General features: G+C 42.8%; 1 protein-coding gene across 3 annotated transcripts in view; it reads left to right on the top strand.

The window, feature by feature from the left end:
* The window catches only part of LOC126354152 (ER degradation-enhancing alpha-mannosidase-like protein 2), a 94,648-nt gene that overhangs the window by 68,299 nt on the left and 7,641 nt on the right, over positions 1 to 18,708 (top strand). For all 3 annotated transcript variants that reach the window (XM_050003564.1, XM_050003566.1, XM_050003565.1), the window contains exon 8: positions 6,242 to 6,431. In XM_050003564.1, coding sequence (XP_049859521.1) covers positions 6,242 to 6,431 — 190 coding nt within the window. The remainder of the gene's footprint in view (positions 1 to 6,241; positions 6,432 to 18,708) is intronic.

An 18,708-nucleotide genomic window follows, 5' to 3' on the forward strand; every position in this document is an offset into this window, starting at 1 on the left:
GCAGATGACGAAGAAATTGAAGAAATGTATGATGAAATAAAAGAAATTATTCAGATAGTGAGGGGTGATGAAAATTTAATAGTCATGGGTGACTGGAATTCGGTAGAAGGAAAAGGGAGAGAAGGAATAAAAGTAGGTGAATATGGATTGGGGGTAAGAAATGAAAGAGGAAGCTGCCTGGTAGAATTTTGCACAGAGCACAACGTAATCATAGGTAACACTTGGTTCAAGAATCATAAAAGAAGGCTGTATACATGGAAGAAGCCTGGAGATACTGACAGGTTTCAGATAGATTATATAATGGTAAGACAGAGATTTAGGAACCAGGTTTTAAATTGTAAGACATTTCCAGGGGCAGGTGTGGACTCTGACCACAATCTATTGGTTATGAACTGTAGATTGAAACTGAAGAAACTGCAAAAAGGTGGGAATTTAAGGAGATGGGGCCTGGATAAACTGAAAGAACCAGAGGTTGTACAGTTTCAGGGAGAGCATAAGGGAGCAATTGACAGGAATGGGGGAAAGAAATACGGTGGGAGATAAATGGGTAGCTTTGAGGGATTAAGTAGTGAAGGCAGCAGAGGATCAAGTAGGTAAAAAAACGAAGGCTGCTAGAAATCCTTGGGTAACAGAAGAAATATTGAATTTAATTGATGTAAGGAGTAAATATAAAAATGCAGTAAATGAAGCAGGTAAAAAGGAATACAAACGTCTCCAAAATGAGACCGACAGGAAGTGCAAAATGGCTAAGCAGAGATGGCTAGAGGACAAATGTAAGGATGTAGAGGCTTGTCTCACTAGGGGTAAGATAGATACTGCCTACAGGAAAATTAGAGAGACCTTTGAGATAAGGGAACCACTTGCATGAACATCAGGAGCTCAGATGGATACCCAGTTCTAAGCAAAGAAGAGAAAGCAGAAAGGTGGAAGGAGTATATAGAAGGTCTATACAAGGGCGATGTACGAGGTGCATTCAAGTTCTAAGGCCTGCATTTTTTTTCTAATTAACTACTCACCCGAAATCCATGAAACTGGCGTTACTTCTTGACGTAATCGCCTTGCAGACGTACACATTTTTCACAACGCTGACGCCATGATTCCATGGCAGCGGCGAAGGCTTCTTTAGGAGTCTGTTTTGACCACTGAAAAATCGCTGAGGCAATAGCAGCACAGCTGGTGAATGTGCAGCCACGGAGTGTGTCTTTCATTGTTGGAAAAAGCCAAAAGTCACTAGGAGCCAGGTCAGGTGAGTAGGGAGCATGAGGAATCACTTGAAAGTTGTTATCACAAAGAAACTGTTGCGTAACGTTAGCTCATTGTGCAGGTGCGTTGTCTTGGTGAAACAGCACACGCGCATCCCTTTCCGGACGTTTTTGTTGCAGTGCAGGAAGGGATTTGTTCTTCAAAACATTTTCGTGGGATGCACCTGTTACCATAGTGCCCTTTCGAACGCAATGGGTAAGGATTACACCATGGACACCATCATTTTTTCAGCACTGGGGTTACCCGAAATTTTTTTGGTTGCGGTGAATCTGTGTGCTTTCATTGAGCTGACTGGCGCTTTGTTTCTGGATTGAAAAGTGGCATCCACGTCTCATCCATTGTCACAACTGATGAAAAGAAAGTCCCATTCATGCTGTCGTTGCGCGTCAACATTGGCGACATGCCACTTTGGCCGCCATGTGGTCATCCATCAGCATTCGTGGCACCCACCTGGATGACACTTTTCGCATTTTCAGGCCGTCATGCAGGATTGTGTGCACAACCCACAGAAATGTCAACTCTGGAGACGATCTGTTCAACAGTCATTCGGCGATCCCCCAAAACAATTCTCTCCACTTTCTCGATCATGTCGTCAGACCTGCTTGTGCGAGCCCGCGGTTGCTTCGGTTTGTTGTCACACGATGTTCTGCCTTCATTAAACTGTCGCACCCGCGAACGCACTTTCGACACATCCATAACTCCATCACCAAATGCCTCCTTCAACTGTCGATGAATTTCATTTGGTTTCACACCACGCAAATTCAGAAAACGAATGATTGCACTCTGCTCAAGTAAGGAAAACGTCGCCATTTTAAGTATTTAAAACAGTTCTAATTCTCGCCGCTGGCGGTAAACTTCCATGTGCCATACGGTGCTGCCATCTCTGGGACGTATTGACAATGAACGCGGCCTCATTTTAAAACAATGCGCATGTTTATATCTCTTTCCAGTCCGGAGAAAAAAAAATCGGAGGCCTTAGAACTTGAATGCACATCGTACTTGAGGACAATATTATGGAAATGGAAGAGGATGTAGATGAAGATGAAATGGAAGATATGATACTGCGTGAAGAGTTTGACAGAGCACTGAAAGACCTGAGTCGAAACAAGGTCCCCGGAGTGGACAACATTCCATTGGAACTACTGACGGCATAGTGAGAGCCAGTCCTGACAAAACTCTACCATCTGGTGAGCAAGATGTATGAGACAGGCGAAATACCCTCAGACTTCAAGAAGAATATAATAATTCCAATCCCAAAGAAAACAGGTGTTGACAGATGTGAAAATTACCGAACTATCAGTTTAATAAGTCACAGCTGCAAAATACTAACGCGAATTCTTTACAGAGGAATGAAAAACTAGTGGAAGCCAACCTCGGGGAAGATCAGTTTGGATTCCGTAGAAACGTTGGAACACTTGAGGCAATACTGACCCTACGACTCATCTTAGAAGCTAGATTAAGGAAGGGCAAACCTACATTTCTAGCATTTGTGGACTTAGAGAAAGCTTTTGACAATGTTGACTGGAATACTCTCTTTCAAATTCTGAAGGTGGCAGGAGTAAAATACAGGGAGAGAAGGGCTATTTACAATTTGTACAGAAACCAGATGGCAGTTATAAGAATCGAGGGGCATGAAAGGGAAGCAGCGGTTGGGAAGTGAGTGAGACTGGGCTGTAGCCTATCCCCGATGTTATTCAATCTGTATATTGAGCAAACAGTGAAGGAAACAAAGGACAAATTTGGTGTAGGTATTAAAATCCTTGGTGAAGAAATAAAAACTTTGAGGTTCGCCTATGACATTGTAATTGTATCAGAGACAGCAAAGGACTTGGAAGAGCAGTTGAACGGAATGGACAGTGTCTTGAAAGGAGGACATAAGATGAACATCAACAAAAGCAAAACGAGGATAATGGAATGTAGTTGAATTAAGTCTGGTGATGCTGAGGGAATTAGATTAGGAAATGAGACACTTAAAGTAGTAAAGGAGTTTTGCTATTTGGGGAGCAAAATAACTGATGATGGTTGAAGTAGAGAGGATATAAAATGTAGACTGGCAATAGCAAGGAAAGCATTTCTGAAGAAGAGAAATTTGTTTACATCGAGTATGGATTTAAGTATCAGGAAGTCGTTTCTGAAAGTATTTGTATGGAGTTTAGCCATGTATGGCAGTGAAACATGGACGATAAATAGTTTGGACAAGAAGAGAATAGAAGCTTTTGAAATGTGGTGCTACAGAAGAATGCTGAAGATTAGATGGGTAGATCACATAACTAATGAGGAGATATTGAATAGAATTGGGGAGAACAGGAGTTTGTGGCACAACTTGACAAAAAGAAGGGACATGTTTTGAGGCATCAAGGGATCGCCAATTTAGTATTGGAGGGCAGCGTGGAGGGTAAAAATCGTAGAGGGAGACCAAGAGATGAATACGCTAAGCAGATTCAGAAGGATGTAGGTTGCGGTAGTTACTGGGAGATGAAGAGGCTTGTACATGATAGGGTTGTGTGGAGAGCTGCATCATACCAGTCTCAGGACTGAAGACCACAACAACAACAACAACAGTTGTTATAATATCATGATCACTAATCCCCATTTCTATAACAACATCCTCGATAAGGTCCAGTCTGTTTGTAGCTTTTAAGGCCCGAGATGTTTCCATTGTGTGTTGGTTGCTGAGCTAGCTGCTCAAGACAGTTTTCAGAAAACTGTGTTCAAAAGTACTTGACATGTCTGTCTCTCTATACCATCTACAATGAATCCCTAGACATCCAAGTCTATACTCTGTAGGTTTAAGTTACCTCCACTAGTATTGCATGATCCAGGTATTTAACCACTACTGACCACAGACTTTCTTTGAATTACTCTACAACTGTCGCAACAGATTCAGGTGGCCAGTAAAAACACCCACAATTAACTTGTTTTCACCTATGCCTGTTATGTATGACTAGATAACTTTACTATCACACTCAACTTCGACCTCAAAGGGACAATATTTTTTGTCAACTGCAATGAACACGCCCCCACCTACAGCCTCTAATCTGTCTTTCTGATATATATTTCATGATTCGCTAAATACCTCAGAGCTTTCCACCTTGGGTTTCAGCCAGCTCTCAGTCCCAGGAATAATTTGAATTTGAGAATTTCCTCGGAGGGCCGTAAATTTGGGAGCTTCATTACCCATTCTTTGACAGTTTACTGACAACATTTTGACAGTCAAAGTGGCTTTATTCAGAATGCCATCTGACTTTCCTTGCTGGTGAGTTTTCATCAAAGCACCTCAGACTACTCTGTAGCGTAAAAAACCATCATGCATTCCAGAAGTACTGTGCTATTTGAGTAGCGTTTCCTTTGTGTAGTGCACCCATGACCTATCAAGGGGATCCTACAAATCCCCAAGTGATGATGATGGTCTAGAAATCTGGTGCCAAGACTGTCACAGAGTCTATGAATTTCCTGATTGAGACCCTCTACTTGGGCTCCAAACAAAAGGACTCCGATCAACTCTGAGAATAATGCTGCAAATTGCTAGCTCTGCTTGCAAGCCACATGAGGCTAGCAGCCAGCACCATTTCTGCCAGCTACCTGTATGAACTGAGGACACCTCAGAATCTATGTGACCAGTGTCGTTGGTGCCGACGTAAGCCACAACTTGTAGACAACCGCACCCTGCACACTCAGTAGCCGCAGGCAAGGCTGCCTTCATATCTCGGATGAGACACCCAGCAGACATACTGAGTGCATGTTGGCTTTCCTTCCAGCCCTGAACACTATCTGCCTAAGGTACTCCATTACGCACCCGATGTCAAACAATGACAAATTTTGTAAAACCAGAAGTTTGTTCCTTCAAAATAATATCTCAACTACAAGATAAATCAGTTGCAACCTCAGACAGTGGACATCAGGTATAGCACCGAAAAAGCTCTGAGTCAGTGTGATGTACTGGAAAAAGATATATTGGTGTTCCAGAAAGACTGCCTTACATTTATGAAGCGTATGATGTTCAAAATTCTGGATAAATTGCCCCTGTGATTTTGCTTTATGAAGGGTATTTCACCTTTAGATCCAGAAGTGGCAATTAACGCCGACCCTGAGAAGAGACAGGCATAGCATTGACACGGCTCACTACCTTAAATCGCTTTGGTGGTCATGTGGCTCACACTGTTGCCTCAGAGTTCCAAAACCTAGTAGAGTTCAGCTCGGTAAAGAAAATCCTCAAAGAATTTGATGTGGATTGTATTCGCATGAATCAATTCTGGATTATGGTCATTGGAGTCAAGAGTGGACATGAAAATGTGGAGAGATTTATCAAGTTTCCTTGAACTCTCCTCCAAGGCAGTGCCAGCCTTACAAGAGATCTCCCAGACAACTTCATTATTGTCCAAAATTTGACTGAAGCCTCTCACGTAGTCATTCACAATGTTCACGGTACGGTCATGATCGCTAGGGATATTGGATTCTGTAACTATCACATGCAGTTAATACACAACTTCAGGAATTCACATGGTGGGTGCATAGCAAAGATCAGATGAGAAGTCCTCAGAAGAAAGTGAGAGAAAGGAGAAAGTGAGTAGAGAAAATTAAGAGTGCTACAAAGTATGAAAACCCAACTCATGGGAAGTGCAGATTGAGGAAGTAGTTGATTTATGTGTCCTTCTCAGGCTAGTAATTCCTATTCCTCACATATTTGTTTTGTTCAAATTGTAGCTTAATTTTATTCTTCAATCTCTTTATAAAAAGTGTAACTTTTTACTGAAATAACTAACAATTTTTGTTTTTATGTCTGTGAGCTCTAAACAGCTGATTTTTCCTAATGCAAGTGTTTATTAATATAGTTTTACTTCCTTTGCAATTTGGTCTCATTTTAATTTTTTACATTCTCTGGGCAATCTTTAGAAATGAGACTATACTGTGATCTGTCTTTTTGTTGATAATTTCAGCTTTTACTATCGCTGAAAGACAATATGAACATATGTTGCAGATAAAGGATGTAAGAGACCATCGCAAGGAGGATAGAATGGAATCTTTTTTCCTTGCAGAAACCACCAAGTATTTATATTTGCTTTTCGATCCAGACAATTTCATACATAACAGAGGAGATAAAGGAACAATTGTACAGACTCCTTGGGGAGAGTGTGTCCTGGAAGCTGGTGGTTACATTTTTAACACAGGTACACTCATCAATGTTATCGTATTTTGGAATGGCATGTGTAGTAATTATTTTAATTTTTTTGTGTTGTATGGGCTGTCAGTGGGCAATATCTTAAGTTGTGGCATTAGCCATGAATTTCACAAGCAGGATCAATGTTTTTAGTATCAGAATGGAATGTACAAAAAGCTGAATTAGCTCAATCTCAGTTAAAACAGTTTTGAGCAGGTTAATGTAAATTAATGTAATTTCTAAAGAGTCAGTGGCATAACATACTTCTTATCCCAGTAGGATTCCCTTATGTGTATTAACTTCAGAGGAAAATCTCGGCATCTTGTTATGAAAGAAAGCAATTGCTAACAATTGGAGTGGTGGTACCTTTCCCATTAATGCAAGCAATGCTGTTTCACCATTATTCAGTATAAGTTTCCCTTTGTTAATGGCAATAGCCTTCGAGTCATGGCACAATCTTCAACAGGTATCAACATAATATTAACAGTCAAACTAACTATGTATAGTTATCCCGTGTGAATGGAACTTAGATCCAGGTTTTGTGTGTTCCAGGTTAACAACCATTTCTCAAATATAGTTAAGGTTTATTCATAATAATTGTAGAATATGCAGACATTACCCCTACAATAGACAAATGTCTCCAAGTTTTGATTTGTAAAACCTGTGCTACGATCCTGCAGAGTGCACTACAATGTTTCAGTAATTTCAGTACATGGGCAGTATAGAATCTTTGTGTGCATTTAGCATCCTTGTTTTAAACAGAAGCTTCAACACAAAGCAATTCATGCATGGTATAACATATTCAATGAGACTGACTGCTCATGCACTGTAAGACAACCAGGTAGATGGGGACCTGAAAAGATGGAGCCTGAAAACTGCATAGATTATGAACTCTGTATACCTCAGCCAACAGTCTGGCACTTGTGCAAATGTCTTCCTGTGTAACAGTACTGATCTCAGTTGTTGCAAATGCTGATTCATCAGGCTAATGAACTTCGTTTTCACATTGCCAAAGAATTCTAAAGTAACTAGAAGATGATAAATCTTACAAAAGCTGGTATTTAATTGTGAAGCCATGTTTGATGAGTCTGGCAGGGTGAATTGTCCCATTTTACATACTTTGGGTACAGAAAACCCTCATGTGATTATGGAACACATCTATGATTTCTTGAAATGGGCCGTGTTCATGCTGCGTCCTCTTTCTGAAGTCTGAGGACCACTTTTGTTTGCAGAGAGAATTCCTTCTGACATTTACCTGGGTTTGCTGCTGCAGTTATGATTTAAAAGGATTACTTGCACTACGTGATGGTGCTTCACCCCACATTAATTCTTTCTGTATGGTTATTGTAGCATTGAGCTATCAAAACAGTAGGTTAAGTATGCTGCTGACATGACACTTCCCTTATTTAATAGCCTCCATGATTACATCTTTATGGATCTGCATTTAAATCCATATTCTGCTGACCACCTTCATTTCTGGATCTTCGTGGTAAATGTAACATATGGACTGCCACATTGAATGAGTGACAACAAAAGATGATATTGTCGAGCTGGTAATTTTGTCATGTACATATTATCATGCAGAATTTTGAGTCCATATCCAGGATGAACTCTGTGCTACTGAGGTTGGACACAGATGCCTATGTATGCATTGGACAGCAAAGTAGCTTCCTATTGCCAAAATTAGTTTATTTCTCTCTCAGCATCACTTCACCATCTTTAAATTTTTGTTGCTTCTCTAGCTTGTTCAAAAACCAGATCACAATACTAAATCTCATACTATTCACTAGTACAGCTCTCCTGTTCATTTCTGCTCTGCTTATGTCATTACGTGATTAAAGTTAAACCCAACAGTGGAAAATCCAGGATGGAATGCAACAATACAGGGTGTACATAAAGTTCTGGAACACTTTCAATTATTTATTGCACAAGAATCAAACATTGTACAGATATTTACATATCTCATTTTGAAAAGAAGCTCTGAAAGTTTTTTTTCCCCCTGTATACCATCACAGTGTAGCTTGGTAATTTGCCAATAGTCAGCACTAGTCGCATACATGGCATGTTCAGGTGTGGAGTAAGCTTTCTCTGTGTTGGAGTTCGACAAATGGCCTCCCCGATCACCGGATCTCATTCTGTGTGACTTTTTCCTGTGGGACACATTAAAGATCTGGTGTATGTACCACTTTTACCATGTGATGTAGCAGAGCTCCGGGGGAGAATACGGGAAGCAACTGCCACAGTTGACGATGCTATGATGGAACAGGTATGGCAAGAATTCGATTACCATATTGACATCTGATGGATGGCTCATGGTTCTCATGTCAAATGTATGTGAAATGAAACTTTCAGAGCCTGGGCCAGGGCCATGGGCGTGGCCTCTGTGGTGGTGGATACCATGCGGACGGCATATGGGTACTTGGAGTTGGCCTCAAAGATAAGTAACAACATGGACCCCAAGAACGGACCCACAAAATCGAAATGGATATGATCCCAGGGCCAGCGAAGCATAAGCCAGGGTGCAAATGACTGAGGGGGCCTTTACTGGTGATGCGCACACACAGTGTACCCGCAGGCCAGGCGTTCAACATCACTATCAATGCTTGGGCCAATACACCTGCCGGCAAGCCAGAACTTTAATGCGTGACATACCCTGTGCCCATGATGCAACAAACTGAGCATTTGATCTGGAGGGATGACCACCCAATGGGATCTGACTCTGTGGCTAACAGAAGGACATCATCGACCATGGAGAGCGTTGTGGGATAGGTGGCGCCAGGGGCTGAAGTTGGTCCGCATCCAATGAGTAATATAGGGTGGCCAACCATGGAGCATGTAGTAGAGAAATTGCTGCAAGATAGGGTCGTGACGTGTAACCGTGGCAATGTGAGCAGCCATATAAGGCAGACCGTCCAGCGCATCCCCATGGGTGGAATCAGTGTGAAAGCAGAGGACCTCCTTTGGTCAAACGCAGGATCAGGGCGTGCTGGGCGATGTGACAAAGTGTCCACATCAGCATGGTGAGCGGTGGACTTATAGCAGATGGTGTAAGTGTAATTCTGTAAAAATAATGCCCAGTGCTGGAGATGTTGAGCTGTCCTCCCTGGGAGGTGAGAGCGGGGTCTGAAAAGCATAACTAAGGGTTTATGGTCTGTCAGGAGAGTGAACTTTGCCCCAAAGAGATAGATCTGAAATTTTTGGACAGCCAACACTATCATCAGGGCCTCCTTGTCAGTCTGGGAGTAGTAGTTAATGTTGTGCTGGGGTTAACGTCTTAGATGAATAAGCAATGGGCTGCTCTGACCCATCAGCATTCTGATGTGCGAGGACTGCCCTAATGCTATATGTTGAAGCATCAGCCACCCCAACCAAGGGGCGGTCCAGAGAGAAGGGAGTAAGGCAAGGGGCAGACTTCAACATCGTCTTTAAATGGAGAAAAGCCTGGTCACAGGCTGGAGTCCAATCAAAAGTTGCCCCTTTGTGACACAAGTGATTGAAGGGTTGAGCAACGATGGGAGCTTGTGGTAAGAACTTTAAGTAATAAGTAACCTTGCCCAAGAACACCTGGATTTCATGTAAGTCCATTGGGACAAGGAAGGACCTCAATGGCCAAGACATTGCGATCTGTAGGGTGAATGCCATCTTTGCTAAGCCAGTGGCCTGAGTATTCCACTTCCGGTTGGAAAAAAACAACACTTGTCCAGCCGACAACGTAAACCCGCAGATTGCAGAACATGGAATAAGGTGCTGAGGTTGTGCAAATGGTCCAGGTAGGAATGCCCGGTGACCAAGGTGTCATCCAGATAATTCACACAGGCTGGGATAGGCTGCGTAAGCTGCTCCAGGAACCGCTGGAAAATTGCCGGTGCCGAAGAGACACCAAATGGAAGGCGCTTGTACTTGTACAAGCCAAAAGGTGTGTTGATAACCAAAGCGTTCTGGGAATCAGCATCCAAGGGTAACTGGTGGTATGCCTCAGCCAGGTAGATCTTAGAAAAGTACTTGCCCCCGCAAACTTGGTGAGAAGGTCTTCCTGTCAGGGATTGGAGTAAGTGTCTGAGCATTGACAGTAGTGCAGAAGTCTCCACACAGCCAAAGGTACCCATTGGGTTTCCACCAATGGTGTCGCCTAAGCACGGTATGTCACAGGCTCTAGGACGACAGCAGCTTGGAGCTGATAAAGTTCCTGTTTGACTGCTGGCCATAAGGCCACCGGAATGGTTTGGCCCCAAAAAAGCGAGGCTGCACATCTGGCCGAAGTGTGATGTGTCTGAAAATGTGGAGCACACCTGAGTTCCATCGCAAACAATGATGCAAAAGCCAAGCAAAGATTGTCCAAGTCCTGAAAAGGAACAGCCGTGGAAAAGACCTTAACTTCATCAGAAATGGAGAAGCCAAACACTTGAAACATATCTACGCCAAAAATATTCGAAGACGACAGATGGTCAGCGACAAAAAGGGTAAGGTGCTGGGGAACATGTTTGTATGTCGCTTGTACGATGAACTGCCCACGAAGGGGAATGGAACCATCACCGCAGGCGACCAAATGCCGAGAGGGTGGTGACAACACAGGGGAGCCCAGACAAGTATATGTCGCAATATTAATCAGGGATATGGTGGCCCCAGTGTCAACCTAAAAACTGACATCGTCAGAAGAAAGGCAGAGCTTGAGGAATAGCTTCCGTGCTTATGGGTCCTCCAGCAGGATGCCCAATTACAGAGCATGTACTGTATCCTGAGGCCTAGTAGGGGCAGGACGGGAGCGAGTCGAGCACCTATGACAAACAGATCGGATGTGGCCCCCTCTCACACAGCATGCATGTTTTCTAGTGGTGTGGGCAGTCAGTGCAAGAGTGTGCATTAAAGCACTGTGGGCAAGATAGCAGTGGGCCCCGTGACCGGCGGCTCTGATGCCAGAGACGTCGGACAAAGAGGAGTCCCAATGGTGGTGGCCTCTGTCGGCTGGGTCACGTCTGTGTCAGGAGGGCGGAACCTGCAGGGCCGCATTGATCGCTGCCACTTGCAGCCGTGCCATGAGACGCTTGTTAGCCGCCTGAGCAATTTCAAATGAGTAGGCAATGTGGAGAATCTCTTCCAACGAGGGATTATCGAGTTTCAACGCCGCAGTGCGGACCTCAGGATTGGGAGCCAGTTGAACCACCACATCCCGAATCTATGAGTTCGCATACATAGCCTTACACTGCTGATTGGTGCATTTAAAATCGCATCAACGACTGAGACCCTGCAAGTCCGTGACCCAGGAATGACATGGTTGACCAGGCTATTTACGGCACTGGTGGAACTCCAGCCAAGGGGCGACCACATTGTAGCACTGTGAGTAATAGTTTGTCATCAAACAGCATATCTCCTGGAAAGAGAGAGCCACAGGATCGGACAACGGTGCCAACTTGCGGAGAAGGAAGAATGTGTCTGCGGAGGCCCAAGACAAAAACAATGACTGCTGCAAGGGGTCATTCGTGACTTGCAAAGCTGTGAAATGTTGTTTCAGCCAATGTAAGTATGTTTCCTAGTCTTCTTTAGCGTCATTAAGTGGTGGGAACAACGGCGGATGTGGGGAAAGTATCAGACACCCAAGGACTTGGGAGCTGTTGTTTTAATGTGTCCCAGACATCCACTTCGTCTGTTAGCAACCACATTGACTGTTGTAAGATGTCTAACTGAAGCTGCTGATGTTGCTCCAGAAGACAGACCAACTTAGCCTCCATGCTAACAACTACTACCATTTACCTTGTCGCCAAAATATTGTAACCGCAACAGGGACTGTGTGGGGTTGCCGCTAACAAAATCGCAGCTGGACCAACGGGAGCAGCCTGCGACATACAAGATGGACAAACAGGAATGAAAGGACAAGCACGACAACAGAGACAAGCAAGACACCAAATCAACAACAAAGTACTAAGCCAGGGGGTCACAAGAGCCAACCTCACAAAATCAAAACAACGCCTACTCGTAACGGGAAGTAAGCACACGCAACGTAAACACAATGTCTGTAAGTGAGATGTCAAATGAATCAATGCAAATACCAGACTGCCTCACAGAGTGAGATGCACCTGCCTAAATACACAACAGGGTATGTCGCTATTGGTCACTGGGACCATGTGCTCCACAGTAGCGCCCTCATGTTAGACTCAGGGCCAGGAGCGTGCGCAGCCACAGCTTAAGGCGTGACTGCTGCAGCGACCTCTGGTGGTCATCGAGGTCCATGCCGTCTGGCGTGGATTCGAAACCCGCGGCAATCGGTACCATATACAGTCCATTGTCAAATGTGGTAACGTTTTTCAAGGTGTTTGTGAATTGTGTATCTAAGGTGGGACATGAGAACCAGTCTAGTATTTATCTCAATGGATGAGAAAAAAAAAAACCCTAAAAACTGCATCCAGGCTGGCTGGCACACCAGCCCCCATTTCTAATCCACAATATGGATTCATTCCAGGTTTTGCACACTTCACCTTCTCCTAAAGTGGGCACTTCAATCCACCCAGCTGTCCAAGCAGATCTCAATAACCTCACATCTTGTAAATGTGAGACAGATACCCAGTTCAGTGCTACCATGGAATCATTATTTACAGACTCTTTTTCGAAGTGCACTTCAGCCCTTGCTAACACTGTTCAGTGGAAAGTGGTCATTGATTTGCTCTCCTGATTTAGGTACAACTTGCAGATAAAGTAGTTTCCCAAAGGAAGCCTTTGAAATTAAACTGATGCTCAGCAAGACTAACCAAATGCTGTATAGCCAACTGTCCATGTTTGAGCATTGAGACAGAATACAAGATTGGGTCTGTCACATTATGAATGTGGCACTATGATCTGCCAAGTCACTGATGCATTAATTCTGTAGGCCATCTACAAAGAGAGCTTGCCATATGTTGAATGGCGCACCTTCACAGTGGTTCAAACACCGATAAACTGTAGAGAACTTCACAGAATTGTGGATAGCTGGAGCCAAATGTCACTGAATTATTAAGAAGAGCAAAATCAGACTCATATTGTGATTCCCTTAACTCTATAAAGTATTCCATCAAGTCAGCATTAGTGTGTAAACCGTCTGGATAATTTCTAGGTGAAATTAGAGGTGCTCAGTTATTAGCGTAATGAGAAATAGTTGTCTTCAGATCAGCCAAAGAGACATAGCACAGAGACTGGCAGAATATTGTTGTAGACTAATCACTACTGCCAGCTGTCTGTCAGCACAGAGCCATTACTGAGGGGGGTATTTGAGACAATATTCCCATAATGAGCAAATTTGCGATGCACCCATATCTTTGTGCGACCAAGGTTGAACATTGTCTTTGGATCCTGAAAGCACCTTGCACTTCAAAGTGGCAGATGGAAAAATCCTTTTTATCCTGTTCAACTAACTTGGGAGGAGGAAGATGACTTCCTCAACTCTTGGAGGGATACAGTACCAATACCCTCTTGAAACCAGGAAAGGAAGGGACTTGCTGAGTGATTATCATTGTGTTGTCATTAGTAGCTGCATAGAAGCAAATCTCTGTATAAATTCTAGCCTGGATTCTGGGTCAAGACAACTTTTAAATTGAAATGATGATTAAATCAAGACCCTAAGCTGCCAACAAGCGTTGATGTAAATCAACTTGGCAGTTGAAAATGTGTGCCCCCGACTGGGACTTGAACCCGGGATCTCCTGCTTACATGGCAGAGGCTCTATCCATCTGAGCCACCGAGGGCACAGAGGATAGTGCGACTACAGGGACATATCCCTTGCATGCTCCCCGTGAGACCCACATTCCTAACATAATGTCCACACACTACATAGATGAATATCAATGCCTGTTGGCAACTTAGGGTCTTGATTTGATTATCAATTCATTGTAGAGAGGTGCACGGCCACCGATGGTATCTGTTCTTTTGGACATGTCTAAAAGAACAGGTACCATCTTCATATAACTCCTAAGTTGCTTTAAATTTTGAATTCAGGGCTATTCTACAGTTTATAACTTGACCTTGCTTAAGGGGGGCTGTCCTAGAAGCTTTCCAGTTCAAGTAACAGTTTCTTGGTGTCTCTCAATCTTTATAAAGCCTATGATACCATTTGAAAGCATAGTGAGTCTCTTAATGATTTCTACCCTCTGACTCAGAACTGCTTCAAGTATTTTGTTTTTGAAAATACTGGCAGACCGGTTTGAATGTGAATATGGTTTCCCTCAAGCCAATATCCTCAGTGTTACTACATTTTTTGTTACCACCAACAGCACTGCATCCCATTGAAATGACATTCTATGAATGGCCATGAGTGAAAGTGTCATTTCCGATCTGTGCAGCATCACACTTACTGTCGCTGGTGTAGACTGCTACTTTCGTCTTTCAAGATGTCCCAGGTAATCTTTAGATCTTCTGGAATATAAGAGAGACAGTGTGCCAGAATTTATTTATAAAATTAAGTTTTTGAAGTGAGTACACCAGTGCTGCAATTATTTGACAATTTATTGTTGACACTAAGTGGGGGCAATATCCTTTGCTGCTCTGTAGTTTGCCCCACTAATACCCTCAAGAACCCATTACCAAATTTTCGTAACATTTCTATTGGTGAACAACACACTGTCTTGATGTAAGTGGAGCATATTAGATGTATTTGAGCACATAAATTTCTCATCTATTCTGATTCCGTGGGTGCTGGCCAGTATATCTGTCCAAACCATCCGGAACACCCTTTTTCATCTACAACCTGTAGGAAAGGATGATATTCTGCTGGGTAACAAGAAATGTGGGAATTTGGGGCAGCAGACTGGTGAATACAATAAGCAAAGAAATATTTACATTAGTTTTAGTGGTAAGTTACAATGCCCCCTTACATGCAGTGCCTTTCTGTTGAGACAAAGGGCCATATGCCAGTTTATGGAGATATCTAAAATCAGCTACTCAGTGATGACATTCTTTCTTCCAGACACTGAGGCAGGAAGGAGTCCTGTTAACTTGCCACAAGATTGAGCATTACCTTTTGACATATGGTTTGGACTTCTGATGAGAATCCAACCATGTTTGTACAAACACCTACATCTACATCTACAGGGTTACTCTATAATTCACTCTTAAGTGCCTGGCAGAGGGTTCATTGAACCATTTTCATACTACTTCTGTACCATTCCACTCCTGAATGGTGCGTGGGAAAAAGGAACATCTAAATCTTTCTGTTCAAGCTCTGATTTCTCTTATTTTATTATGATGATCATTTCTCCCTGCGTAGGTGGGTGTCAACAAAATATATACACATTCAGAAGAGAAAGTTGATGATTGAAATTTCCTAAATAGAGCTCACTGCAAAGAAAACAGCCTTTGTTTCAGTGGCGCCACCCCAACTCGCGTATCATATCAGTGAGACTCTCACCCCTATTGCATGATAAAATGAAACGAGCTGCCCTTCTTTGCACTTTTTCGATGTCCTCCGTCAACCCTACCTGGTAAGGATCCCATACAACGCAGCAATATTCCAGCAGAGGGCAGACAAGTGTAATGTATGCTGCCTCTTTAGTGGGTTTGTCGCATCTTCTAAGTGTCCTGCCAGCAAAGCGCAGTCTTTGTTTCGCCTTCCCCACAATATTATCTATGTTGTTTTTCCAATTTAAGTTGCTTGTAATTGTAATTCCTAGGTATCTAGTCGAATTGACAGCCCTTAGATTTGTGCGATTTATTATATACCCAAAATTTATTGGATTTCTTTGAGTACCCATGTGGATGACCTCGCACTTTTCTTTGTTTAGTGTTAATTGCCACTTTTCGCACCATACAGAAATTCTCTCAAGATCATTTTGTAATTGGAATTGATCATCTGATGATTTTACTAGACGGTAAATTACAGCGTCATCTGCAAACAATCTAAGGGGGCTGCTCAGATTATCACCTAGATCATTTATATAAATCAGGAACAGCAGAGTGCCTGTGACACTACCTTGCGGAACACCAGATATCACTTCTGTTCTACTCGATGGTTTACCATCTATCACTGCATACTGTGACCTCTCTGAGAGGAAATCATGAATCCAGTTACACAACTGAGACAATACTCCATACACTCACAATTTGATTAGTAATCGCTTGTGAGGAATGGTATCAAAAGCCTTCTGGAAATCTAGGAATATGGAATCGGTCTGAGATTCCATGTCAACAGCACTCATTACTTCATGGGACTTTGAGCTAGCTGTTTTGCACAAGAACGATATTTTCTGAATCCATGTTGGTTATGTATCAATAAGTCATTTTCTTCAAGGTGATTCATAATGTTCGAGTACAGTATACGCTCCAAAATCCTACTGCAAATTGAGGTCAGTGATATGGGTCTGTAATTCAATGGGTTACTCCTATTTCCTTTCATAAATGTTGGTGTGTCCTGTGCTACTTTCCAGTCTTTTGGAACAGACCTTTCCTCAAGTGAGCAGTTGTATACGATTGCTAAGAAAGGTGCTATTGTGTCTGCATACTCTGAGAGGAACCTGATTGGTATGCCATCTGGACCAGAAGACTTGCCTTTCTGAAGTGATTTGAGTTATTTCCCAACACCTAAGATATCTACTTTTATGTCACAGCTGTTCTGGTTTCGAATTCTGGAATATTTACTTCGTCTTCTTTCGTGAAGGAATTATGGAAAACTGTGTATAGTAACTCCGCTTAAGTGGCACGATCATTAGTAACATTTCCATCGCTATTGCACAGTGACGGTATTGACTGTTTTTTGCCACTGGAGTACTTTATGTACTACCAGAATCTCTTTGGGTTTTCTACTATATTTTGAGACAATATTTCATTGTGGAAACTGTTAAAAGCATCTCACATTGACGTCCACATTAAATTTCGAGCGTCCATCAAACTTAGCCAGTCTTGGGGATTTTGCATTCTTCTGAATTTGGCAAGCTTTTTTGATTGCTTTTGCAACAGTGTTCTGACGTTTTTTGTGTGCCATGGTGGACCAGTCCCGTTTCTTATTAACTTATGCGGTATGAATCTATATATTGCTGTCGATACTGTATCTTTGAATCTAAGCCATATGTGGTCTACACTTACATAATTAGATTGGAAGGAATGGAGACTCTCTCTTAGGAAGACATCATGCAGAATTTTTATCTGCTGTTTTAAATAGATATATTTTGTGTTTATTTTTAATGGTGTTAGTTGATATGGTTTTGAGCCTCGCTACAATGACCTTGTGTCCACTAATCCCTGTATCCATCATGACGCGCTCTATTAGATCAGGATTATTTTTGGCTAAGAGGTCAAGTGTGTTTTCACAACCATTTACAGTTTGTGTGGGTTCATGAACTAATTATTCAAAGTAATTCTCAGAGAAAGCATTTTGTACAATTTCGGAAGATGTTTTCTGTCTACCACTGGCTTTGAACATGTATATTCGCCAACAAATCGAGGGTGGATTGAACTCTCCACCAATTATAACTGTATGAGTGGGGTACTTATTTGTAATGAGATTCAAGTTTTCTTTGAACCGTTCAGCTATTATATCATCTGAGTCGGGGGCTCGATAGAAGGAGCCAATTATTATTTTGGTACGGCTGTTGAGTATAACCTCTACCCATAGTAATTCAGAGGAACTGTCTATTTCAACTTCACTAAAAGATAAACTACTACCAACAGACACAAACACACCACCACCTCCTTTATTTAAGCTATCCTTTCTGAACACAGTTTGCGCCTCTGTAAAAATTTCAGCAGAATTTTTCTCCAGCTTTAGCCAGCTTTCTATCAGTGCTTGAAGCTCTGGTACTTTTCCGAAACAGCTACAACAATTTACAACTACAATACCGACTGTTGCTTGGTCGATTCCCAATGTTTCTTTGCCCTGGAGGGCTTTTTTATCTTTCCCAAGACTGTCTAACCTAAAAACCTGCCCAGTCCACGCCACACGGCCCCTGCTACCTGTGCAGCTGCCTCCTGTGTGTAGTGGACACCTAACCTATTTAGCGGAACCCGAAACCCCACCACCCTATGGTGCAAGTTAAGGAATCTGCAGCCTACACGGTCGCAGAACCGTCTGAGCCTCTGATTCAGACCCTCCACTCAGCTCTGTACCAAAGGCCCGCAATTGGTCCTGTTGACGATGCTGCAGATGGTAAGCTCTACCCTCATCTTGCTAGCAAGACTGGCAGTCCTCACCAACTCAGATAGCCGCTGGAAACCAGAGAGAATCTCTTCGGATTCATACTGACACACATCATTAGTGTCGACATGAGCCACCACCTGCAGTTGGCTGCACCCTGTACCCTTCATGGCATCTGGAAGGACTCTTTCCACATCTTGCA

This window comes from Schistocerca gregaria, chromosome 3 (assembly GCF_023897955.1).
Source record: "Schistocerca gregaria isolate iqSchGreg1 chromosome 3, iqSchGreg1.2, whole genome shotgun sequence".
Classification (NCBI taxonomy): Eukaryota; Metazoa; Arthropoda; class Insecta; order Orthoptera; family Acrididae; genus Schistocerca; species Schistocerca gregaria.